At 43.8% G+C, this 25,990-nt stretch overlaps 3 protein-coding genes across 3 annotated transcripts in view; 2 read left to right on the top strand and 1 right to left on the bottom strand.

The window, feature by feature from the left end:
- LOC142050762 (histone H4) overlaps positions 1 to 25,990 on the top strand; it is a 223,180-nt gene that overhangs the window by 44,042 nt on the left and 153,148 nt on the right. The window lies entirely within an intron of this gene.
- The window catches only part of MGP (matrix Gla protein), a 228,501-nt gene that overhangs the window by 137,072 nt on the left and 65,439 nt on the right, over positions 1 to 25,990 (top strand). The window lies entirely within an intron of this gene.
- PDE6H (phosphodiesterase 6H) lies at positions 20,950 to 22,438 on the bottom strand. Its single transcript, XM_075096958.1, has 3 exons — positions 22,299 to 22,438; positions 22,003 to 22,043; positions 20,950 to 21,084 (listed from the first exon to the last, which is right to left on the bottom strand). Exons 1-3 carry the CDS (start codon positions 22,436 to 22,438, stop codon positions 21,008 to 21,010), a joined length of 258 nt encoding a protein of 85 aa, XP_074953059.1. The 3' UTR covers positions 20,950 to 21,007.

The following is a 25,990-nucleotide window of genomic DNA, read 5'->3' as shown; positions in this document are numbered from 1 at the left end:
AGTGGCTGAAGAGAGGGATGAAGGCCCAGCTGAAAGGGGATTTTAGACAGGACCTTAGGAATAACTGCAATGTTGGAGGTCACGGTCACCTAAGCAAACTAACTGGGCTCCTTCAGCTTCCTCTGTTGCCCATGAAGGCAGGTTCTCCTAAAGAACGATCCAGAGCACTAAATTTTAGATCTGCTTGGATTTGCCCTCTGAAAGGCCTGCTTTTCCTCCATCAGTTATAGAGGGGCTGGTGGAGAGGTCCGTGGCTAAAACAGGAATCCCAAGTTGGTTGAGTGTGAATATCCATCCCTAGGATTTCTGTGAATTACAGGCAGGCGTGACTGCCCAGCGCCCCGAACCTTGCCCAAAGCAAGTCACAAAGGTGATACGTGGTCACAGAAGGGATGGTGGGAAGTAGGCCTACTCTTTTACTGAGCAGCAGAGCGAGAATTTGAACCTGCCTCTCACAGTAGTGATGTGTTACCATGCACTTTTGGTCTGTATAATTACAGAGCACCTATTAGCTCTACAAATAAGCCTCCAGGGCAAAACACTCGTGTGAATTTTGCTGTTTGCTGCCACAAGATAAATACTGTGACCTCTATATGAGCAGTATCAGCGATATGTGTTACAGTTCTATCAATTTGTAGATGAAATGTGTGTGTGTGTGTCACTGCTTCTTAATACATGGAGGAAAGTTATTTCCTCCCTGTGACAATCACATCCCATGTATACAATCCGCTCTAGATTCAGACCCTGCATCTTCAGCACTGGAAAGCAATGTATATGTTTCTCTCTGTAGTGAAGACTGCAGGTCTGTAGTGAAGATGCCTGCAGGTGTGGAACATCTGTGCCATGCTATTAAAATGTTTGAAAGATATTAAGCCTCTAAGAAAAAAGATTTAAACTATAATGTTTCCCTCTTACGATGAGTGAAAATCGTGCATTTAATGTTACCATAGTTAGAGTACTACTGTGTGCCACAAGAAAACCTTTGTAATATGAACCAATCATGGGAAAAATCCTGAAACAGGCCTTAAAAATGACTCTGTTTTGTAAGCTGACCAATATCCTGATGTTTCCAGAATTGCTTTTTTTTGTTTCCCAAAATGCCAGTTAAATGGTCAGATTTGCTTCCTTTGTATAATAATAGTCTCTGCAATCTAATTACAAAAAGAATAAAATCAACCATATTTCTTATTTCAATTATTAGCTTATATTTCGATAGTCATGATACTTGAAAATCATTCTCAACCAGAATCATGTTTTATTAAGTGCTGTATTTTGCTAAGAGTCCATCCTTACTTTAGAGGCATCAACAGGAGTGGCAGAGAGGCCAGGAATAGGAGGCAGGAGTGACTTTGCCCAGAGGATGAAGTGGCAGAACTGAGAGTGGAAACTGTGCCATAAATCTGTCCTGCCCACTGGGCAGTGTTGTCCCCTACAGGAGCTCGAAAGTGAGCTGCTGAGCTGGCAGGGGGAAGTTCACAGCCTAAACTTTAGTCTGGGGTCTCCAGGAACCTTTGGGTACCTCTGGTGAGAAGTTATGTATTGCTATATTCTTTCTTGTAAAAAAAATTTGTGTTGGTAGCAGCTTGATTTCAAACGTTTTCTATAAGCTTTTCATTTCTCTGTCTCAGTCTTCATTGGTTCCTGAATGAATCAAGGATGGTGGGATTTCAGGATGAGTGCATTAATTCTTTGTTTGCTGTTACAGAAATTGTTCTTCACAAATAGTTCATTTGTTTTTAAAGCATCCATGCTACCTTTCCTTAGAAGAGTTTTATGTGCATTTGCATGATGGAGTGGTAGGTGCTCTTTTTAGATTCCTATGTAGACTTTAAGAAAAACGTTTTTGTCACAGAATCTCACACAGAAGCCCAGAATCCCTGGTTGGAAGGGACCTCAGGGATCATCTAGTCCAACCTTTCTAGGTAAGTTGTCGTGTTTTTCTTTGACGATAATTTTTCTACAGTGACACAGTTCTCCCACAGTGCTTTGGGTTTGCTACTTCATTCCCTAAAAATTATTAACCTCCAGTGGAACAGCTAAAGAGAACAGGGGAAATGAGAATTAACTTTTAAAAGTTTCGGCTGCTGCTGTCAACATAGGGAAGAGAAGGGCCACAAGGTGGTAGCAGTCTGTAAGGGAGGGCCAGGAGGTGGCTCTGAGCTTTGCTTATTGATCCAAGGAGGCCAATATTGCCTGTGTGCGTTATGCCATACAGTGAGGCATTTGCAGTGTTCAAGCAGAGTTACTTTAGATCTATTTTCTATTAACTTGTATTATTTCACTTTGAGGTAATCGTGTGTGAAGCAGAGCAATAGGGGATAATACCATAGCATCTCTCTTGTCAGCTGTAAGGCCCCAAAGGCTGGCAGCATGTGACTTAGCCAAGGATGCCAAGCGCAAATTAATTTTAAAATTGGCAGTGTACCTAGCATCTGGTCTTATGCGCTGCCGGGCCTGAGGCTCTGGCTGGCCAGTATAATCCGTCTGCTTTTCAGGCTCTCCTAATGGCATCCAGAATGACACAGACCCAGGTTGCAAAGCGCTGACCTATGTATTCCTGCCAGCTCGGTTCGCTTCAGAGTAATGTAATGGGTTAACTTAATACTGCCTGGCTTTATGAGAGATCAGACATCACCCACACTCCCAGGGCTGACATAAAGTTCGTGTTAGTAGAAAAAGACAGTGAAAACTCCATCATGTTCTCTGACTGATTTGACAGAAATGCAGTCATGTGCCCACACGTGATCAAGATTAAATTTGTGCTGCTGAGTGATCTGGCAGTGTGCAAGCTCCTCTTAATGTGCATGAAGCCACAGTTTGGGGCAAAAAATATGCTTTTACTTCTGCTGCTCCTACTACGAGAGAAAAGAAGAGAAAGGGAAGTTTCTGACAGATTACTGGTGCAGACAACTGCAGGGAGCATTTTGGTCTGGGTTACAATTACCAGAAAAAGTATAGGAGATTGTTCTGTAAACTGTTTCACTGCGAATTCTGGGAGAATTTAATCCTGTCTTTGTACACGGGACTTACGGGAAGCACTAGCCTATTTCTCCCCTGTATCTGCTCTACATCATACTTGAGTGAAGTATATGTGTGTGAGCAGGGCTTAATATAAAGGCAGCTTGAATGTTACAGGATTATAACGTTAATTTAACTCTGCAATGAAGATAAGCTTTGCATTTCTTGCTGCATTTCTCTGTACAAATGCTAGTTGTGCTGTGAATGGCAAGAGTTTCATTTAGACGTAGTGCTCAGATGTGAATGCTCAGACACTTTGCAGCATGCACTTTAAATCTTTTAAAGCAAAAAAAAGGTGTTAGTACTAGTAAGGCCTCACATTCACTGTAATTTGCTTACTGAGAGCCATAACCAACAGTTTAAGCTGTTGTTTCCTCCATGGAGTCCATCTTTACTCTTGTGTAGGCTTTTCTCCTCAATGCTAATGATTTAAACAGCTATTTGTTGCTCAGTAAGGCTGTCCCTGGAAGCAAAGAAGGAGTGAAAAAATGTCACTTAATGTTGTGCAAAATGAAGTTGTGGTTTGTATTATGTCCCTTTTACCCAGTGCTGCAAACGTGCACACATGCTTTAAATTTCTCTCGATCTCTATAGGACTATTCTTAGCGGTATGGTGAAATGTGCTTATATTAAATATGCTACAGGGGAGTTTCAAAATAAATCATGTCCGGAATTGACCTGATTCCCTTCATTGTTGTTTTCCTTTGGCTGTAATATAGTTTATGGAGTGATAAAATGCAACACCAAAGGTAATGCTATAGTTTGTTTCTCTCTGATACAATCGTTGATACATTTTTCTATTTCTGACTTATTTTCCATGTTTTCCTTTGATTCCACAGTTCCCAAAGGTGCATCCTCCATTTTAGGGAAAGCAAACTGTTTAAGAATGTGTATTCCAGCTACTTTTAGATAAATAAAAATAGTATACTCTCCGGATACTTATGCAACTGGCTCACTTATGGGATTTAGCAAATCTCTATGAATTTTTACAGGTATTTGAGAAGCTCTTAGTCAAGCAAGCTCCTTTAAATCCAGTTATTTCCGCTTTGTTCTTTTCTGTACTTTCCAGATATTTTTTTCTCTCAGGCCATCTCATGAGAGTCACATCCCTAGCTGCCAATACTGATTCTTGTGTCCATACTTGGGTTTCTTTTTTTGCCTTTTCCCAGCTCCAACTTTAATAAGCCTCCTGGGCTTTCTTTGAAGATTTCATCTGCAACTGCAAATAAACCCTTGTGTATCTCTGATGCTTCTATTTAGATTAAAAAGCCAAGTGACCTTGTTTTAAAGACTGAACAAAGAGCTCTTGAGGGTACATGGAGACAGGTACTCGACACACACCTGAACTCAGATGTGGAGTACAGAAAAAGTAAACAAATTTTTAATTTTTTTTCTGCCTGCTCTGAGCCTGTTGTAATGTTTAAGTACCTTCCGGTGTTTGCTGAGTTAAAAAGGAGTTCTGTAAATTTTTTCATTAGAGGACATGTGTTTCTTTCCCATTTTTCCCCAAACGCTCCAGTTCTTGTATATATAAAACAAGTTCCCCCACATTCTTGGGGAATATGTCTAATACTTTTCTTTGTTGCCTCATTCTGTTTTAAAGCCTTGGCTAAAGCTCTTGAGACATGTTGAAACAACCTGAGCTCTCCCAAAAGGAAGCCTGAAATGCCATGGTACAAACTTGGCCTTGCAATGTCAGGAAGTTTGCAGGCAACAATATATGCCTTATTCTGAGGCAACCCTATTCTAACGCAAGTACTTCCCAAAATCCTGTTACTGTGTTCCAGCACAACCCCTTGAGCAATGGTGAGACCATGGGTGATGGTGAGACCCCCCACCCAGAAGTGGTTGGGGAAAAAAAAAAGTCTGAGAAAATAGGTGGTGACCATGCACAGATCTTACTGCTCCTGCACATGTTCTCCAGGAGTAGGAGTGTCTTTTTATTATATGGCTGAACCTTGCTAAACGTTTCTGGATGTTTTAGGAATGCCAGTCAAAACTGTGCTAATGGTTGTTGTAGTGCTTTGAGAATTTGGTTTGTTTCCACAGGTTTTATATCCCACATTCCCCACCTATTACATATTAGTGTGACTGTTGCTGTCACTGTTGTGTCAGGATTGGTCCTCACTGCATTCTGGACTACTTTATTTTTGGATTCTGAATACGGCACTCACCTCTAATCATATGCAAATGTCTGCATCTGAACTAGGCACCTTAATTTTTTTCCCTTGTCTGTGGAGGATTAGTCAGTGTAGCTGAGACTAGGGTACAATTCATCTCATGCTGAAGCAGACGCCTGTGTTTGGTTAGATGAATACATCCTTCAACTCCAGTGGTTTTATTGACTAGATCCCTCTTGGCAGCCATGATATAGATACCTAAAGTTAGGAGAGATGAATCCCATCCTTAGAGGCCTCTACCGTGCTGCCTGTATAACTAAACATAGAAAGCTGCTGTGTAGATGTGCCTAACCCAATCCATCAGAGGGCTGGGTGCTGCCGGGGCTGTGTCTCTGGCCCAGCAAAGGGGCTGCTATAGATTTTCCCTGTTCTGTCGTAACCAAGTCCACAGAGTCAGCCACAACTGGGGCACAGCATGAGCTCCAGATAATAACCTTCCTCCCTTCTTCCTTCCACCACATTTTCCCTCCCTGCCCTGCCTTGTCCTGCCTTTCCTTTTGCCTAATCTCTGCTGCTGTTCTCAGCACCGTGCTTGCGCTCGCAGCGCCCTCTGCCCAGTCTGCCAGTTTTTTACTGGTTTCACTGTTTTTTCACTGGACATTTTTCACTAGTGTCTTTCTAACTATGGGGGCAGCAGAAGTAAGAGAAATTCCTTCCTTGGCTTTTGAAATAGCATAGGACGTAAGACAAGCTGCACTGGGCCAGCCCCAGGGTTCACACACCTGCCATCATGTTTCTGATAGCTGCCAACAGTGAACGCTGGGGGAAAATGGCAGCGCAAGCCCACGGTGGTACTTCCAGCCTGCAGAGGTCTGGCTCAAAAACTTTCTAAATCAGAGACATTATCATTGAATCTAAATACATGAACTTTCACAAACAAGGTAGCAACATGGCAGTGGGTCTGAGGTTGACATGTCTAATCCCTCCTCTACCCTCCTTGCTCTTGACTGGGCATTGCTGGCTGTGTGGCTGTTTTGTAAACATGGGGTTTACTTACAGGAACCAACTCAATTACTTTTTCTGATTTTTAAAATATGAAATAGTAATTAATGGCTATATGGGCCAATGTCTGTGGCTGGAAAATGCTGCTGAGAAGCTATATAAAATCACCATGCTTCAGCTAGTTGAAACACTTAGAATCCAGAAAGTGGTATGTATGAAGAAGATTCCTGCTCTTTAGATGGGTTCATGGACTTTTCTAGATCACCTCCAACCTTGGATGATGTCTTTTATCTTTTTCCAATATGTTTCAAAAATTTTGCTAATGGAGTGTAAGTTCCTACCCATCAAATTAAAGCATGGTGACAAGCATCTTGCTTGCCTTGGTTGTTTTTCCTGGGCCCTGTAGAAATACTCAATGGAGTCCCTGGGGACTGTAGACCACAGGCTAAAAATGACTTAATAATTCTCTTTCCTGGTACCTTGCAGACTCCTGGGACACAGCATCTCTTTCAGCAGAAAAACCAGGCTGATGCATCCACAAATGCATTCATAACTTATTTGAGACAGAAACATGTTTGTTTAGGCCAGGACAGTGGGGTATGCATGGCAAAAAGAACCTGATAGAGAACAAAAGGGCTAAGTGACATTTAGTGTAGGATAATGAATTACTTTCTTAATTTCTTTTTGCCTTTGAAACTTTTCTTTGGGAGGGGAGGGGAGAGGTAAGTGAGTTTGTAGGGTAGAAAGCACTGGTTAGACTTACTCTGTTGTGGGTAGTTTTTTTTTTAAATGTTGACTTGGAGTTAGGAACAATCTGGCTGTTTCTTTCTTCTGCATTTGTATTTTTAACTTTTGGCAAAATCTCAATCCTGAAGATGCTTATTTTTATAGATTTCAGAAAACAAAACAAATAAAAACAAGCTATTTGTTTCTCTGTGCTTGTGTCATTCTAAATCATAACTATTACTTTCACTGGTCAAAACGGGACCCAACAGCTGTTATTCTACAGCTATGGAAAAATTGGATAATACTTGATAGTACTAAAGGTACAATATATTTTCCCAACCCCCCCATGTCTTTGCTTCCAGTAAGAGAAAGTTTTTATTTATGGGACAGCTGGCAAAAGATGAAACTCATGTTATTAAGACTGCTTTTTTTCCACTAAGTCCATACCAGCAGCTGGCATTTCCTAGTGCAGAAATCACTGCTTCCATGTAGGGGGAATTTATCCTGAGATACACACACACATCGTTGTGGATGAGCATCCCAGAACCCTGCTGCACTGCTCCTGGCCCCAGGCACTGTGGCGTTGCTCCCCTCCCACATGGTGGGGTGGGTTGTGGGAGGGAGCAGGGCTCCCTATGCTCTGCATTCAGATGTCAGGTATTACTAATCCCATGGTTCCTCTTCCATGAGTTTCTGAAAACTCTAAATGTTTCTATGGATGAGGAACTTCCCTGTGTTTCAGAGCCAGTAATGGGAAGCTCTGTTTGAGTATGTAGTGTGCTGCCACATGCCAGCTGTGGCTTTGCAAGCAAACCGTTGTGCTGTTGGGTAGTTCTGGCAGTGCATTTTGGAAGGCAAAAGCTACTCTGGCTCTCCTTTCCCTACTTTCAGCTGGATTTACAAGGCAACAAGAAAGTGGATAAAGGCTGGAAGATGGCAAAGGGCAGCAGGATGGAACAGTGGTGCTGCGTCAGGAGGTTTTTCCCTTGGCCACAGCCTCACTTAGAATGATTTTGCATCAAGGCCTGAGAAGCATGGGCTGGTAGGGCAGAGGTTTTAAAGGTCTGTTTTTACAGCTTCTTAAAGAATGCCATTGTCATAAAAGGATTTTTCTGGTATTTCTGAATCTAAAAAGTCCAATAAAAATTTAAGTGGGGAAAACATACCCAAGTCACCCTTATTTTCTATATTTATAGCTCCAGTTCTCACAATACCCCACCAACATTGCTGTCTAACCATACAAGGCTTTGTCCTTAATAAGGACATCTCTGTATTACGGAGATTATCCTTGAATTTGGCATGACCAGGAGCTGAGTGCCCAGCACTGTGTGCAGAGGGGGAGTGAAGCACAGGGACCCTTGGATGGACAGCAGGCAGAGCCAGTACAAACATGTGGGAAGCCCCAAGACAGCAGGACATGTTTGCCAGCCACTGCAATCATCTTCCAAAAGGAGCTTAAAGGAGGCAGTTGCATACAGGGTGTGAGGAGCGAGAATTGGAGAGGGTGCGCACTCACATGCCTGCAGCCTCACCACCCCCAGTACTAGAATAAAAGCAAAGCCAGTTCTGTCCCAGTCTGTGCTTACTGGTACCAACAGCAAATCCAAGGGGTAGCCTTGCTTCTGCCGCTTTACTCTGAGGGAATAGGGGTGTTCTGGCTGCCTTCTTGTTAATTAAACATTTTTTCCTACAAATAAAATTATTAGCATCTCTCTGTTTTGATCCCCACAGAGATCTGCAGTTCTCTCTCTGATTCAGCTATGTCAGGTAAGTGCTCTGCCTGCTGGATACACTTACCCCATCTAAATATTAAGCACCCAACTTTTGTCCTAGGTGTGTCTTGCAGCAGTTCTAAAGTAGTAATTCTCCACCATAGCCTTGCTTTGGGTAACCCATAAAATGTAATATCCTAGGTTAAGCTATTAGTGAGAATGAGGGAGTGTCTTCTGGTTTGCCGTAGCTGGCTAAACTGTTAAACCAACACACTACCTTGTCTTCTCTAAAATGTTCCTCCTTGCTAGTTACCTCATGAAGGCTAATAACTTTGCATCTCTTTTCCTAGTAAAACCTTCAACCCCACTGTTTCAATGAGCTTAGCTGGATTTTGCTGCTGGGGTCAGCTGCCAACCCTTGGAGGTACCCAAGGTTGACGCTGTGAATGGTGCTGCCTCAAAAATCAAATGTGGACAAAGACTGCTTGCTGGGAGAAAACACAATTCCTTGAAACAGGGCACAAAAGAACACCTTGAGCTTCTCCTAAGGATCCATAAAAGTGGTCTTGCAGCCAGTTGCTGTAAATGTATGGTGACTTATGGGAGCAAGGTCAATTTTCAGCATCAGAGGTTCTGACCGTGTGTAGGGGAAGGCCATGAAGAGTATTTTTTTATCTTGAAACTACTGGGAGAATACAATAATTGTAAAGATTATGTTATCAGCCTACAGGAACTTTACTAACCCAACTTCCAGTAACTTCTAATCTCCACCAAGTCCTATCTGAATTCTTGAAATGCTGCTCTTAAGTAACACTGACTTAAAAGAAAAACCAACCTCCCACTGTCGCTTATTACAGTGTACTGTAACTATATTTAAAGGCACCTCACCTCTCTAGGTGAGGAAGAATTTAGAACTTTTAATATTTGTCAAGCAATGATGTTCTAACCTGGAACCCATCATTTGCTATTGCTTACAAATGGTGAAACAATGAATGACCACAGCATCCTCTGCTTTGGAGCACCAAGAGAAGTAGGAAAGCTTTGCTTTTGTCAGTGTAGTATTACTGTTTCTTCCAAGGCAAGTACTGGGAAAATTTGCAGGTGACAGCAAGCAACGTGAGGTGTTTATTTTTCTGTATTCTCAGATATGAAAAAGGTGACACTTCTATTTATCTCTATCAGGTATGAATGGGTTTATTGTAGGAACTCCTTGCCTAAGGGTACTGTGGATAGTAAAGGTTTCCATAGGTTCAGAAAGTGTCTGGACTGAATAATGAAGAAAAAATTTCAAAGAGCTATGAAACACAAAGGCATCAATTCTGCCTCAGGGTGTCCTTGAGCGCAAATCACTGGAAGCTACTAGATTATGACGTTAGTGATGTACTATTACATACTGCCACCTTCTTGTATCTTCTCCTTTGCATGCATTACTGGCCACAGTTGGAGACAGACTACTAGATTTGAGGGGACCTTTTGTCTGATTTGGTAGAGACACTTCTACCTTCTTATGCTTTTTTTTGATGTTTCTGATTTAAATTAGACATGCAGAAGACAGCAGTGAAGCCCTATTTTGTCTGTTCCATAGTTAACAGGCTAGAAATTTTGCAGCGCCTGTGCCAAATTTAGTGACATTGGTATGATGTACTTATGTACAAGTATAAAGGCTATCATATTTAAACACAGCTCTTGCTAATGAGCTCCCACCTGTGCACCAGTCAGTAAGGATGGGTGATAGGCTCAAAACCAGCTGGGATCATCCTAGTGACATCCTGTGTATCTCTGTCTTGAAAACTTCCTCAGCTGTCCTGCACACAAGCTCTGAACTGCCTGAGCCACAGATGTTAGCCACAGCATATCTACCCTCCATCCTGTCACACAATCTTGGTTTGAAGACCTACAGGGCACAGATCACATGGAAAGCTGTTTCTGAGGTTCATTATTTCCTCTGTCAGAAATGAGCAATGTGGTTCTTATCTGAATTTGTCAAACACTAGTTTCCAGCCACCAGATCTGATTTTACTTTTGCTGCTTGGAAGAAAGAATAATCTCCTTTCAGAAATGCGTTTCCATGAGGGCATTGCTGGGTCTCATGAATGGCCTTTTGACCATCTCTTTAGTAAACCAAGCGGGGGTTATGGATCCGTGATGGAAAGTAATGAAGTCATTTCAGGTTACTGATGACTGCTCAGCAGCTGAGATGCAGCAATGAATTGGGCTTGCGCTGTGAGCTTGCTGCAAGCAGAAAGGATACATGCATGCATAAGTCACCATGAACTGTATTTTGTTTGGCAATTGGAGCAGCCGAAGAGGTCAACCCAGTCAATCAGCAGTAACTTTTAAAGCTGTGGCAACCCCCTTTTTTGGATGTGTGTCTGAGCCCTGAGCTAATTTATCCCCTCTGTGCACATTCAGTGCCTTATCACAAAGCTCGAGGGAGTGAAGGGGCTTGTTTTTTAGTGTCAAAGTAAAGAGACATGAAGGGCAGTGAATGGTTTGCACACTGTTGTGTAGCCCCTGGCCACAATTTCAGTTTGAAAACAAGCCAGAAGATTTGTACCACTGGGACCTCTTGGGACCTTTATTTGGGGCTCAGAGAGAAATTCCAGATGGCCCCCACAGTATGACTTTCCTCAGTCCTTCAAAAGGACTTGCTTTGTAATGAAATTATTATAACTAGCAGCAATTTCCTCCTGCTTGCAATTTAGTTCATATTAAATTTATCTTATTTTTGCCTGCATGAACTTGGGAATCTTGTTTTTAACTGACTAATTTAGATAGATCAAGAGATAAGGTTCTTGTGGAAGTAGGCACCCGAAGGCTTCAAACTTCTCATGTGGAATCACTGCATCAGCCCAGGAGCAGGGTAGTGAGGGCAGGGAAATATTCCTTCCTGCAGTTTATCAAGAGCATCTTGGGATCAGGGTAGCTGATTATTCAGGCTAAACACTCCTGGAAGTTCTTGTGAATGCAGACTTTATAAACATAGAAAAGCTACGTGTTATAACCATAGCATTTTCTGAGTCCCGGAGTTCACCAGTTTGGAGCAAGTTGGGTTTTTTTGGAGCCTGACCTGATCCAAAGCCTGTGGAAGTCAGTGGAAAACCTCCAAAGAGACTCCTGGCTTTAAGTCAAGGGATTAAGTTGTATGTCTTAGCACCATAGGATATTATTGCACTAAATAGCTTATTAAGATTAAAAATGGGATTAGGCATTACCATCAATGAATGCAAAGAGGTTACATGGCTGGGATAAAGCTGCAAAGCTTTTTTCTGCTTTTCAGAGAAACAGACTCAGACTGGAGCCAAGAAAAAAAATTATGTACCGTAGCATCACGTAATATGTGGTACATCTTGTATCTTCCAAAGTGGAGAAAACTGGTGCTACAGGTAGGAAGTGGAACTAAAATCTTATTGTTTTTTTCCAAGAAGTAGTTCTTGCTGATCAGTGAAATGAAAATGTCTCATGTACTTCCATGCTGTTTCTTTTGAGCCTTAGATATTAGCGCTTTTTAATATTTATTTTCCTAATGAGGTTTTGATTTAAGTTGTTCCCTTAGTCCCTAGAGAATCAGCAAAGGACCCCTGGTGCTGCAGGGAAGAAAGCTTCAGAGGAGAGGAGAGGAGAGGAGAGGAGAGGAGAGGAGAGGAGAGGAGAGGAGAGGAGAGGAGAGGAGAGGAGAGGAGACCTGGGCCATCTGCTGTCAGTGGGAGCAGATGGAAGAGGTAAAAGGCTTTCCTGAAGTGCATTGTCTGGCAGAAAAGAAATGTGAAGCACACGGGAGGGAGGAGGCAGAAATGGGACAAAAGAGGGGCAGGGGGAAAGATGGAGAGGGGGAGCAGACAGTGTAGTGCCCGGGACCATGATGGGGACACACAGTTGATGTGTGGGGGTCAGGCCCCTGTACCTCAGCTCGATGAAGGGCTGCTGCTTACTGCGTATGTGTCCGCACTGCACAGCAAGTGGGAGGCTCTTGCTGCTAACTTTGCTACTTTGCTCTCTGATGGTGAAGCAGTCCTGTGGCAGCAGGAGGTCCCTTGGGCTGTCTGGCACTTGCTGAGGGTGAAGGGCAGGTACAGCTGCCTTTCCCAGAGGGCTCCCTTGGTGCCAACGGGGGCGTAGGTCTGAGCCAATGGTCTCTTCTCTCTTTTTTTTTTTTTTTTTTTTTGTTTCCACAGAGAAATAATAACTCCTGACAGGTAACAGGGAGCAGTGATGACAGGTCAGCTCAGATGTTTTAGTTTGCCCTGATTTTGATTTTGGCTGGGGTAGAGTTAATTTTCTTCCTAGTAGCTGGTAGAGTGCTGTGTTTTGGATTTAGTATAAGAATAATGTTGATAACACCCTGATGTTTTAGTTGTTGCTAAGTGATGCTTACTCTAAGTCAAGGAGTTTTCAGCTCCCCATGCTCTGCCAGGTGCACAAGAAGCTGGGAGGGGACACAGCTGGGATGGGTGACCCAAAGCGGCCAAAGGGATATTCCATACCATATGACATCATGCTCAGTATGTAAGCTGGGGGGACTTGGCCAGGGGGCAGTGACCACTGCTCTGGGATGGTCTGGTCATCGGTCGGCAGGTGGTGAGCAATTGCATTGTGCATCACTTGCTTTGTATATTATTATTATTATTACTACTACTACTACTACTACTATACTTTATTGTATTTCAATTATTAAACTGTTCTTAAGACAACCCATGGGTTTTCTCACTTTCGCTCTTCTGAGTCTCTCCCCCATCCCTCCAAGGGGGGGAGTGAGAGAGTGGCCCTCTGGTGCTTAGTTGCTGTCTGGGGTTAAACCATTACTTTCTTCCATCATATTAATGTGTTTCTATTTCTTCACTGGTTTACGTTCTGTAACTGGAAATTTACAGATGGCTGCTAAACAGAGTCACCTGTGTATTTAACTTTGATATTGTAATGACTGAGCATAAATTTTATATGAAAACCGAATTTATTTTCTATACAACACTACTGTATAGCTTGAGAGAAAGCAGTGATAACGACGGCCCAGTATGACTGCCCTGCCTCCTGCAGGAACTACGCCTGATCCATGCCAGATGTTCTCTGCAGGGGATTCTTGGATGCTTTCTACACTCTAGTCACAAATGTCCTAAGTAACAGAGCCTTCCCACTTCCCATGGGACAAGAGGCCAACTTTCCCAACGAAGGCATCTTTTAGGACTTCTAGATTACAGCTACTTAAAATTTTGTGGTCTTGTTATGTTCAGATAGATTTTCCTTGGGTCATCCTGGCTAATATTTGTCCTTCTTTCTTATCTATACCCTATAGCTACCTCCAGGTGGGAATTACAACTCCACCTGGCTGTTTCAGGGGACTGTGCATGCTGGAGCAAATTCCCTGCTGCCTGTGGAGTCCTTACTCCTCCTTTCTTCATTTTTCTATCTCTGTGTTTCTTTCCTCCCTCTCCCCTTTCTATGTTAGCTTGAAATGCTTAAGAGTTTATCAGCCTTTGTCCTCAACATGCCTAGAACAGAATGCAGCTTTCTGCATGGGGGTGCAAAAGTGTTAAGTTCCTCTCAGGTTTCCCATAATATAGCTCCTTGTGGTACTATTTCTGTGTTAGCAGATTTAGTCCAAAATTGCATCATTTGCTGACCATATTTAATTCCAATTTCATTGCTGACTTGCCTTCCCCTTGTTCTTGTCTAGGATTGGAGCTTACCAAATCTTCTCCTACTTTAAGATTTGTGTTTGAAAGGACTGTTCCCTGATGTCTCCATCTGCGCGTTCCTCATCCCTACTGTCTATATGTGACCTGGCCATGTACTGACATTTTCAAGACTGTTTGTGCTGCATCTCCACTGTCCCCTCCTTGTTATTGAAGTTTAGTATCCACAGGCTGGAATAACACACTGACTTGGAGATCAGTATTATTACTGATTCATTAGTTCCCAGTGATGTATTTACAAAGTGCCTAGCATGGGAAGACCTTGATCCCAATGAGGGGTTTTGGTAACACTGCAGTTCCTAAAGCCAGATGTAGAACTACTTGTTGTTTCCCATGTGGTTGGCATGCTGTTATTTTTCTTCCTTTACTTTCTGACCTGTAGCCAGCTCCTCTGGTGCAGACAGATGCAAGCTTGCTATGACTGTTGACAGCAGCTGCCTGGATGGTAAGGTGGCTGTCTGGTGTACAGGTTCAGCTTGTATCCAGCTGACTACAGGCCAGCTAGCATGTGAGATTAGCCGATGAGCTTGCTTTCTCTTTGTGTCTAGAGAAACCAATGTGGAGTTTTGATAAGCAATGTGAGTTCATGCCTCAGGTCACAGGGGCAGAAGCCTCTGTATGGTGAGGAACTGGCCCTCTCTTCCATCTCTCTATAGCCTGCTGTGCCCCTTTTCTCCCTCTGTAAACCTGCAAAGGTCATACTTCCAAGGGATGTGTGCTAACAGCCTACCTTGGAAGGGTGTTAACAGTCCTGGGATTTCCATCTTTTACTCCTTCTGATGTCCTAACCAGATGTGAGGGTAAACAAAACACGGGTTATTGAGTTCTTCTTATGGGTCTTCTCCTGATAACGCAAGTTACAGATTCTCCCACTGATTTTATTCCTGGTTGCCTACCCTGTCACCTGTGGTTACATGGCCATTGTGGTGTCAGTCTGGAGCAACCCTTGCTCCCACATTTTGATGTCCAAGCTCTCTTTCTTCCTGAATGGTTGTGCTGCTTCAGCCACTGTCTCTCAGATGGAGCAAGGCCTTTTGTAAGGGAAAAAGTTCAGCTTGCTAAGTGGATGCCCCTTCTAGATAATGTGGGTGCTTTTCTTCAGTACCATGACAGGCTTGGAGCTCCTTCAAGTACTCCTTGTCCACCTGCCATAACCTGTCTGACATGGTCAGCAGGGTACAGCCAGGTATACTGCTTTGGTAGGCAGCTCACAGAGCAGGGGTGTCATCACATTGCTGCTTCACACTCTTCAAGTTCTTGAAAGACCAAGCTCTCCATGTTCTCCCTGACCAAGCTCACAGGGTACCAGAAGTCTTCTCCACACCCAGTGTGCCCTGACTAAAGTCATACTCTTAATGGGTAATGTACTTCATCTGTTTGTGTCACATCCTTGGTCTTCCCAGCCATCTGGATAGCCTGGTGTATGTTGTATATGTGGTGGTGATTCCTATGCTCAGCCTCAGGAATGTGAGATGCACTCAGAAAATGCCAGAGACAAGAAAGTGTTTGAAAATGCCTGAAGGCAATGAGCCTTCCTAGTGAAAGTATCCATTTCATCCAGCAGGTGCAGCAAGAGCCAAAAATCTTAGAAGCATAAAATCATAGAATGCCCTGAGTTGGAAGGGACCCACAAGGATCATCAAGTCCAACTTCTTTCCCTGCACAGGACAACCCCAAATTTTACGCAATATCTCTGAGGGCATTGTCCAAGTGCTTCTTCAATCTCATCAGGCTTGGCGCAGTGATTGCCTCCCTGGGGAGCCTGTTCCAGTGCTCCACCACCCTCTGGGTGAGGAAGCTTTTTCTAATATCCAACCTAAACCTCACCTGGCCCATCTTCCTGCCATTCCTTCAGGTCCTATCATTGGTCTCTAGAAAGAAGAGATCAGAGCCTTCCCCCCCCTCCTCCCCTTGTAAGTAAGCTGTAGACCACAATGAGGTCTCCCCTCAGACTCCTCTTCTCCAGGCTGAACAAACCAAGTGACTTTAGCCGCTCCTTGTACGGTTCCTTCTCCAAACCCTTCATCAACTTTGTGGTCCTCCTCTGGACACCCTCTAGTAGCTTTATATCCTTAATGTACTGTGGCGCCCAAAACTGCACACAGCACTCGAGGTGAGGCCACACCAGCGCAGAGCAGAGCAGGACAATCCCCTCCCTCACTGGCTGCAATGCAGTGCTTGATGTACTCCAGGACACAGCTGGCCCTCTTGGCTGCCAGGGCACACTGTTGGCTCATGTTCAACTTGCCTTTGACCAGAACCTCCAGGGCCCTCTCTGCGGGGCAGCTCTCCAGCCTCTCGTTCCCCAGTCTGTATGTGCATCCAGGGTTGCCGTGCCCTGGCTGCAAAATCTGGCACTTGCCCTTGTTAAACTTCATATGGCTGGTGATTGCCCAGCTCTCCAGTCTGTCCAGATCTCTCTACAGGGCCTCTCTGCCCTCAAGAGTGTCAACAGCTCCTCCCAATTTTGTGTTGTCAGCAAACTTAATTAGTGTTCCTTCAAGTCCTGCATCCAGGACATTTACAAAGATCCCTAGATCTTACTGTCTGAGTGAGACCACTCTCGGAGAGAGACTCCCTAATAAGTACTCATAGCTGCAACCACAACCAATGACAGCTGTATTTTAAACACCAAGACATAATCTTAAGTACTCTGAAAAATCGGGTACTGGAGATCTAAAGGTCATGGATATTCTTGACATTATTTTTCTAACTCTGGAGATCCCATATATAAAATAGAAAAATGCCCCACAAAACACACAGGGATATTGTCCGGGTACATATGTTGGTCCATGCCATATTGCTCAATACCAAAGGAGAATGTAATAGTGGCTTGATACTGAGAGAGATTCTGATTTGCAAACTTTCGGAGGATGGGAATTTTGCATTAAGCATCTTCACATCTCATGAAGAACCCCACTTACACTGAAGGTTTTTATTTTTAAATTGGGATTCCTGAATTGATTTAGATATATTGGGGAGGAAAAGCAAGACAAGTGCTTCTCACTTTTCTCCAGGTTCATTCTTCTTTTCTTGCTGAGATTTAGGCTTATTTAACTTTCTTACTACAGCCAGAAACTGAGGTCAGTGAGGATGAGGCTCAACTTTGAGGGCACTCTGGGCATGATATAAAATTTTCCAAGCATCAGCTAAACCCAGCTTTAAAGTTGGTGCTATTAAATAGTACTAACCATGCGAAAGGGTGTTTCTCTGGCTTTCAAAGTGCTGTTGGGAAAGGATTTGTAAAAAGCACCCCCTAAATGACTCCCAGATATCTCATATTTGTGTCTCACAGGATAGAGAGCATTCAAAGACAAAAGACTCTCAACTTGACACTCAGCGATGAGGTGCAAGAAAAAAGTTCAAGAGATGGCACAAAAGAAAACACTGAGGCTGAAATCTGGCAGTATACACCAATAGGCAATTGAACATGACCAACTTGAAATCCCTGTAAGAGTTTAGAGAGTTCAGCAACAACAAGAAGAAAAAGGAGATTAGCATTTGCAGCACTATCTTGGAGTCATAGCAATGAGAAGGGACTAAGCGGCATTCACGTCTCAGTCATTTATTCCTATGGGGTAGAAACATGCCAACACTCAGTTGTATAAAAAGTCCCAAGACATAACTGGCCAAAGACTTCAGCCCTAAGGAAAACATGTGCACCACTCCTGGGAGAATACACCAGTCATCCCTCAGGAAAAACTGCTTCTCAGATGATATTACAGTTAGTCTTTATTGTCTATTGTTTGGAGATAAATAGCTGTTTTTCTCTCATGAGGAGTGGTGAGGGGCTTTCAGAGCTTTCCTAAGGAAATGATTTTGGAATGAAAAGCTAAGTCATCACCCATTCTCTGGGTATATTTCGTAAGCAATTCAGACTACATTCTCAGGATTTTTAAAATATTTTTTATTCTTTTTTGTTGCTTTTTACTTGTTTTTATAGTAAAAGAACAAAGAATAACATATTACAGTGTACGCAGACTGAAGTCCTTCAACAAGCTACTTTAACACATTTGCTTTTTTGCACCATAGCCATCTCTTACTCTTTGAAAAACTGAAGTTTCAGCAGTTATAGCTCATTAGAAAAACCCCAGAACCTCAGAAAAAACAACAGTGACAATGTTTAAAGACTCCTAAATCTCAAAATTCCTTACAAGTAAAGGAACAAATGTAATCCCTATTAATGAATAGAAATTATTTTTAAAGTAACTAACAAACTGTGTTGACTCAAAACATCTTGTGACACAGCTCATCAGCCAGGCATGAGGGCTGGGGTATGCGTGTATTTCTGTTGGACACCTCTAGGAAGGAGAGCAGAGTAGCTCTCTGGTGGGAGCAGCGGTTATGGCAGTCAGGTGTGACACTAAACCAGGACCCTCCTGTTTGCTGAAATGCTTCAGTCCCTGGACTAATGAAAACTTTTGCTTTTGCCCCAGTGTTTTCTGACAGAGGATCTCACTATCTTTGGACTTCTTTCCCATGGCCTGGGATGAAAAGGGAGCAAAAGGACTAATTCAAAGGCTCTCCTCTTGTTCTCCTGCTTAAAAAAAAGTGAAAATTCAATTAAAATAGAGGCAGCCAGCTTGCAGGATCCAAAACAGGATCCAGCGGGTCTTTTCCCCGATAGAAGAGGACAGAGTGAAAAGGTGGAATAAGGATCACATGCTACAGGATGGTGTAATATGAGGGAAAGCACAAGACCATTGACATAGCAACATTCACATTTAACCACAGAAGGAGAGGGCTAGCACATGAGCTTGGAAAAAAATGATGTCAGTCCCCTACAGTAAAAGCTAAATAAAACATCATTAACGTAAAGAACACTTAGGGGAAAAAAGAAAAGCCTTAAAAGGTGAGAAAGGCGGGAGATATTAGATGTAAGGGGGAAGGACAGACTGCCCCTGCCCAAGGAAATAGCTGTGTGCCGCAATTAGCTAAATGGTACATGACTCCTGTACTGTGATTGTGTTGCAGTTCTGAACCGCTCATTGGTTTACTGCTGTTCCTAATGGCAGGAGTGCTGAATAATAAAAGCTGTACTCTGGACTGCCAACAGGAATTTCCTTTAGCTTTTGGTGCTGAAGCTATATTTTAAATGAAAACTGCCGGCTTTTATTTCTGGAATAACAGTAGCAGATAACTATAGCACAGCCATGGATTTATAGCAATGCTTTATGCGTGGGGATCGATCTTTTAGGCAGGATTTTCTCTCCTCTCCACAACCACTCCTTGCTCTGAGGAACATGTTCAGCATAGGAAAGATAAGATGGGGGGAGGCAGTTCTTATGCAATGAGGCTTGTCAAGCTAAAGGCAATGATTAAAAATGCTATCTCCTCATATGAATATTATGTAGCTACAACACAGCTTGCTCGTTGCCTCCAAAAAAACCCCACCTTCCTTAATGCCAGGACAGCAGGGAATTTCAGTGCCTTCCCTGAGCATTTAAGTGCTTATGAGTGCCTCACAACTCACGAGCACTCAGGCTGCCAGAGACCAGGAGACACAAATCAATAGGGTTAAGTGGATTCGCTTTGTGCTTGCCTGCATATACATATCCTAACCTCCCCCTGCCTCCCCACCTGCTCTGCTGTTATCTCTCTCCGGGGAACCACCATTTGCCTGCTTATCCAGACAAGCTCCAGAGCTTGAAGTTGCCAGAGGGTGAAGCGAAAAGCCTTTCTGCTGATGAGGGGGAAGGAGGGTGAAAGACGACTTGCCCCATGCTAAATACAGCGAAGAGGGAACAACCATTGCAATACCATCTACTGCTAGATGAGGCAGGATTGCTGTCACTGTCTGGTGGCAGATCGTAATGATTCTCTGTCTTCTTAACAGGCAGAAAACATGTCCTGGGGAGTGAATGCCTCATGCATGGGCCTGGGAACAGTGCTAGTGTCACACAGGGGCCTCCCATCGAAGGAGAGGAAGCACAATGTCATTTGGAGTGTTGCTTCTTCGTAATTGCAACCACTCAGGAGCACAAAAGGAATTAATAGTAGGATTAATTCACTTAGCCATTGATCTCAGCCACATGCATTTTCATTTAACATTATTAGAACATCCAGAGTCTCATGGCGCATAGCTGGTGGGCAGCAGAGCAGAGACAACATTTCCAAGCCTTTTTCCCCTCTTGCTGATGGGGTAAATCTTAGCAGCAGATTTCTTATGGTGAACACCTGGGGAAGGGTCTCCTACATAAAAACGTCTGGACTGGTGACTCTGATCCTGTTCTCTACAGATACATTCTCAGAAACTACGTGGTGGTCCAGATAACATAGGGACATACCCATGGAAATCTTGTATAGAAAGCTGTCAGAGAGGGACAGAATCAAGAAGAATGGGCTTGATATAATTAGGTCTGGACATACATGCATAGCCATGCACACAATATCTCAGCTAACCAGGGGAAAAGTTAGCCAGGGGAAATGTTCAAATACAGCCTCCCCTTATCTCCATACACACGAAGATCTACGACAGTGGGAGAAGACAGGATATGGTACAGGGAGGCATTAAGACATTTTTAAGTAGATTCATCACACGGAGCATGAGGTCTGTTCAGGGTCCTGAATAACTTCTTTGCCAAATTAATCTGCAAAGGACTTTCTCATAACTAGCTCTTACAAAACCACCCTGTCCATGAGCAGGTGGATGTAAGGGCCAAAAATAAATGCAAAGGTGATGAAGACCATGCTGGGATCTGTGGAGTCACCAGGTGACACCAGTAGAGATGCTGGCACCTTAGATGATCCCAAACTGGGCCAGCTCGTGCAGTTCCAGATGGCTGAAAGCTTCCCATGGGCAAATCACTGTGATATCTGCAAAAGAGAGAGAAAGAGAAATGGGTTCTGGTCACTGCACTTCTTGGGTTTGTTTTGTATTAATAGAAAGATTGATTTACTCAGGAAACATTAGAGATAGGAAGAGCAAGAAGAATGAGACTCCCTTTGAAGGTTAAATGAGCAGATGAGCTCTTCATATCTGTTACTACCTAGCAGACCAAACAAGATTGGAATATTTTATCTTGTGCCATCTTTCTCTGCGCAAAAGCAAACCAGCATTTCCTATGGTCTCTTCAGTGACTATGTAGACTGGTGTGAAAATTCATCCTGGTTATGTAATTTCTCCTGTTCTTATAAACTGCCTGTAACCAAACTGTGATCTCCTTGAAGACATATGCAGTCTTAAATCGATGCTGAATGATTTGGTCTACAACATTCAGGATCTGTAACTCATTGATAGGTGCAGTTTTTATTGATACCTAAGAAGTTCTGACTGGCTACATCTCATCCAGTGCGTGTTTCTCAATTCCAGGCAGGTGCATAAAATTCTTAAAATTAGGACTCTGGTGATAACAAGAATGCTTAACCAGCTGGGATTTAGTTCCTGTGATTTTTGGTATTAATAGCTTAGCATTTGGCATTTCTTTGAGAACCTCATTCTGCTGAAATTCTTAGCCAGAGTATTAGCAGAAAACAAGCAAGCACATTTGCAGCCAAATGAAAGTATTCAGAAATTGAAGCATGCCTAAATAGCCTTTCTGTCTTGTAGTCTATGTAAGCATAAGCACGACTATGGCAGCTTGTGGAGGGAGTACCAGCCTTCTCTGGTGACCCTGAGAGCTGTAGAGAGGGCAGGAAAACAGAGAGGCCACCCCAGACAGTCCTCTCCTGTGCTGAAGCATAACTGCACTTGTGTTAAAGCAGGGCATGACAACAACATCCTGCAATGCTTACCTGTGCCCAGTCCCTCCATGCCTGGGATGTCATCTCCAAACCTAGGGCAGAAAAGAATAGGTGAGGGGTGAGTTTGGACCACCAGCACCCAGGAGAGGGGAGCTGCCCTAGCCAGGGGAGAAGTGTGGGCAGTCAGCAGATGAGAAGGAACAGCTTCAGATGGGAGAGCTGATTGCACCAGGGGCAGGGGGAAGCCTCCTGGGTCCTTGCCCAAGGGAATATGATACCGCAGGAGCCCAGCTTAGTGGGGAGCCACCCAACTAGCATGGTTTCTTTTCTTTCCAAAATGCTCTTACCCTTTTACTCCTTTTTTAGGAGGCTTGCTCTTGAACTGCCTTGTTTGTCTCTGCTTGAACTTGGGAGGCCCTTTGCGTGGTGTAGTGGGCCCAGTTTGAGCATCTCCAGGGTTGAGGCTGGTGGCTGGGTTCTCACTCATCGCTGGGCTGCTGTGTGTAGCAGGTGCACACCTCTCTCAGATCCCTCTGTCTGTAAGATAATAGCAAGGACTGACTCAACACTCTGCTTATCATTTCATAGGTATCAGTAGTCAGGTGACAGAATTATGGGAAGTATAATTGTGACAGGATTAAAGATAAAGATATTAAACATACAGAAATATTGTAATGCATACAAAGTAAGCAGGATAGCACTGCCTTTCATCTGGCATGCTTGAATTAAGATGCCAAACAAAGGACACTCAAGTTAAGGACTTGAGCTAAGGACAGGATATGACTACTAGGAGCCATGAAGCTACACTTAGGGCTTAGAGAAATATCTTATTCTTGGGAATCATCATGATATACTTCACCTGTTCTTATACTTGTGCCTAAGCAGTACCTTTTGGACACTGGTCTTGGTGGGATGCTGTGCTAGATGGGCCCTTAGTCTGAGTGCAGCTCCAATTAGGGCCTCATATTTGTAAATACTGGCCTTAAGGGAAATAGCACAGTATCTTTAAAAGATTGTAAAGAAGGCTAGGGAAGAGCATTGGACACTGTCTTTTTGACAGAAGTTAATTTCTTAGGATTTAGGAGGGTAAAGCCTGTAACTTTCCCCAGGATATGTCCATTTTGGTATTTTTGAGCATTATATTACATGCATTGACCTCCTCTGCACCACACTGCAATTGAGACAAGCTCCAGTTCACAGGAGCTAAATAGTTACCAGGGAGCAATTCTTGTGTGGGAGACATCTTTCTGGTCCTGGAGGGAAGAACTGCTGTACTCAGAGACCTTTCCTTCCTTCCCAAAGAGGACAGCAATAACTCTCAACAATGCCCAAGAGGGTGCTTCCAGACCTTCATCAAAATTTTGTGCTAATTAGTATGCTAGAATGATCTGACCAAATGCATTTATGGAACACAAATAGTTGCCAACTTTTTTTCCCCTTTTTGAAGTCACATTCTTCCCCATGACCATTACATAACCCCTATCTCCAGGTGTTTGTCCCTGTGCAGTCAGGCTGATGGAATCACTGATGGAATTAACTTCAGGATTTGGTACTAATGGCTAATCCCATTATGTCACCATAGTGCTCTGGCCTAATCCTCAACATCACCTGCAGTGATGCTCTGGACTTTTAATCTCAAAACTATAAATGCCATCAAAGATGGGTATTTTTTTTCTTAGTCTGAAGACAGTTTGTGTCTTTGACAGTCCTGAAATAGCCAGAGCGCTGGAAAGCGAAGCCTGAGATGCAAGGAGAAAGACCATCCAAGCAACCTTCCTGTGTCACTTCCACATCAATGCAAGGTTAAGAGCCATGTTTCTGTATCTCTGGCAGTCTGGGAATACTTCACCCCTGACATCTTTCCGTCTGTGCTGGCACTAGGATGGATCCTAGTGATAGCACCTAGAGGCATGCTAGTTCTTCTGTTGCTTGTGGTCGGGCTCCTCTCTCAGCTGTAATATCCCGAGCAGGAGACTGGACAGGTTCCAGCAGCCCCAAATGGAGCAGCAGATGGTTGTGTCTGCAGCTGAAGGATGCACAGATGCTATTCCCCCGCCTGTAGCACAACGCTTCCTAAGCACACACTGTGCCCACAAACACAGGGACCAGCTCAAATCGTAGAAGTTACTTATTTGGCTGCCATCTGTGAAGCACCTGAACAACCACCCCATATTTACAGCTTTATCCTCACAGCATGGTGCCAGGACAGGCAGACACTGTCACCTTAATCTTTTACAGAATGGGAAAGGAAGTGCAGTGATTGGTATGACCTGGACAGCTGGGAGGAATGACAAAATCTTTTGACTCACAGTTTTTTAGGGCTAAACTGAGAGGTGAAGGCAGTTTGGCTCCAAACCAAAGAGAGAATTCGGTGCCTCACTGTTACACAGGACCAGTGAATAATTCAGATGGTACTGCCCTACAGAAAAATACTTTGCATTGTGAAACTGCCCCATGGCATGCCTGCTAATACCCCAAAGTATAGTATTATGTTTCCATGTCAGGAGCAGTTCTCACCAGTAGGGTGTCTGTCTCAGTGTGAGGTACCCCTCCTGAACTACGAGAGACACACATCCACTTCCAAGCACCTTCATTTCTTCTGACATGCCCAGATACTTGGCTCCCCTCTCAAGGGCTACTCCCAAAAGTACAACAGAAGAAACAAACCAGCTAACAGATTTCCAGCCCTTTGGCCTGACATCCAAAAATTGTAAGAGGCAGCTGAAATCAGTCTCCAGGTGAGTTCCCAGCACAGTACCTTAGCCACAAAATGTCTTTCCACAAAAATGTCTTTGAGAGTCAACTCATAGCTCCTTGCGTCCATGCCTTGCCCCTGACCTTCACTCAATAGAGAAATAATTAATGGGAAGACTCAGTCCTTACTGTTTCCCTTTCCCCCAATCTGAATTAGTCATATCTACCTGCCAGCTGCTTGATATCTGGGATTTGATAGGAAAAATAATCTGCCCAAGTCACACTTCATTCTCTCTCTCACCTGCATGAATTCAAGAAAGGGCACTCAATGAAGCTAAAAGGGACAATTCTGACCTTTTCCTTACCAACCTCCCACTACCTATTCTCCCATGCATCATGAAAAGAAAGGGCAGAGGACGGAAAGCAATCTTAATGCCACAGAACAGCCTCCATCTTGCAGCAGGAATCAAGCTGCCCTCCCACTAGTGAGATGGTGGGACTCACCTGCCATCACACACAAGGAAAGATGTCGCCATTCATGCTGGAGAGGGCCCTGTCCCACAGCAAGGGAGAGGGCCACGTTCCCACACCTCAAGAACCAGCTGCCCCTGCACACGCCAGACATGGGTGGGCAGGCGTCTCCAGGATCACAGATGCAAAAGAAACACCCACGGCAGCTTCCCAGGGAATTTCCCAGCCTTTCGTCTCCCCATACCTGGGTACTTGGATAGTCCTTGGTACCACACCAAACAGATGGCTTGACAAACGTTCAGCAAGACTAGGTCCCCTTCTCTAGCTCTCTGCAAGTGCTATGCTGCCTCACTCCAGGGCTTTCCAGGCTGTCGGAGCTCTTCTGCTGCCACTGGCACTGGGCTGCAGTTCCTGGGTGAGAGGTGATTGCTGCGGATGCAAAGGCTGTTGAGGAACAAGATGTTCTTCCATGCACTTTCTGTACCCCCTCCTCTGACAAGGTGTTACCTAATTGTCCCTGACAGCATTTCTGCCCAGTCCAAGGCTTAATCCTCTGGGTAAGAACTTTGCTTGCGTCGGAATGATAATTATACCTAATACATGGTAATGGGCTTAGCTCAGTTGCGTCAGATATCCCACCTCTGGGTTGCTGGCCAGGTTAATCATCCTTCTTTTAGGTTTTTTTTTTAACTTAAAGAGGCTTGAATACTTCTGTCAGTTGCTGACTCTTTAATCTGCCCCCTCCTTAATCTCTGATTCTCTATGGAAAATTTCCCTGACAAATAATGCAGATGCATCACTTGACCTTCTTCAGATGGATTCAGTGCAGGATCTCATCTTCCCCTGTCTGAAACTTTAAAAAATACAGGATTCT

Source organism: Phalacrocorax aristotelis, chromosome 1 (genome assembly GCF_949628215.1).
Source record: "Phalacrocorax aristotelis chromosome 1, bGulAri2.1, whole genome shotgun sequence".
Lineage (NCBI taxonomy): Eukaryota > Metazoa > Chordata > Aves > Suliformes > Phalacrocoracidae > Phalacrocorax > Phalacrocorax aristotelis.
The sequence above is the reverse complement of the archived record's forward strand: the minus strand, read 5'-3'. Positions and strand labels throughout refer to the sequence as shown.

Excerpts from the sequence above, each read along its gene's own strand:
- PDE6H (XM_075096958.1), bottom strand. The coding sequence starts at position 22,438 with ATGAGTGAGAACCCAGCCACCAGCCTCAACCCTGGAGATGCTCAAACT. Across the intron at positions 22,044-22,298 it reads CCTAAAAAAGGAGTAAAAGG|GTTTGGAGATGACATCCCAG; the intron begins GTAAGAGCATTT and ends TTTCTGCCCTAG. Across the intron at positions 21,085-22,002 it reads CATGGAGGGACTGGGCACAG|ATATCACAGTGATTTGCCCA; the intron begins GTAAGCATTGCA and ends TCTCTTTTGCAG.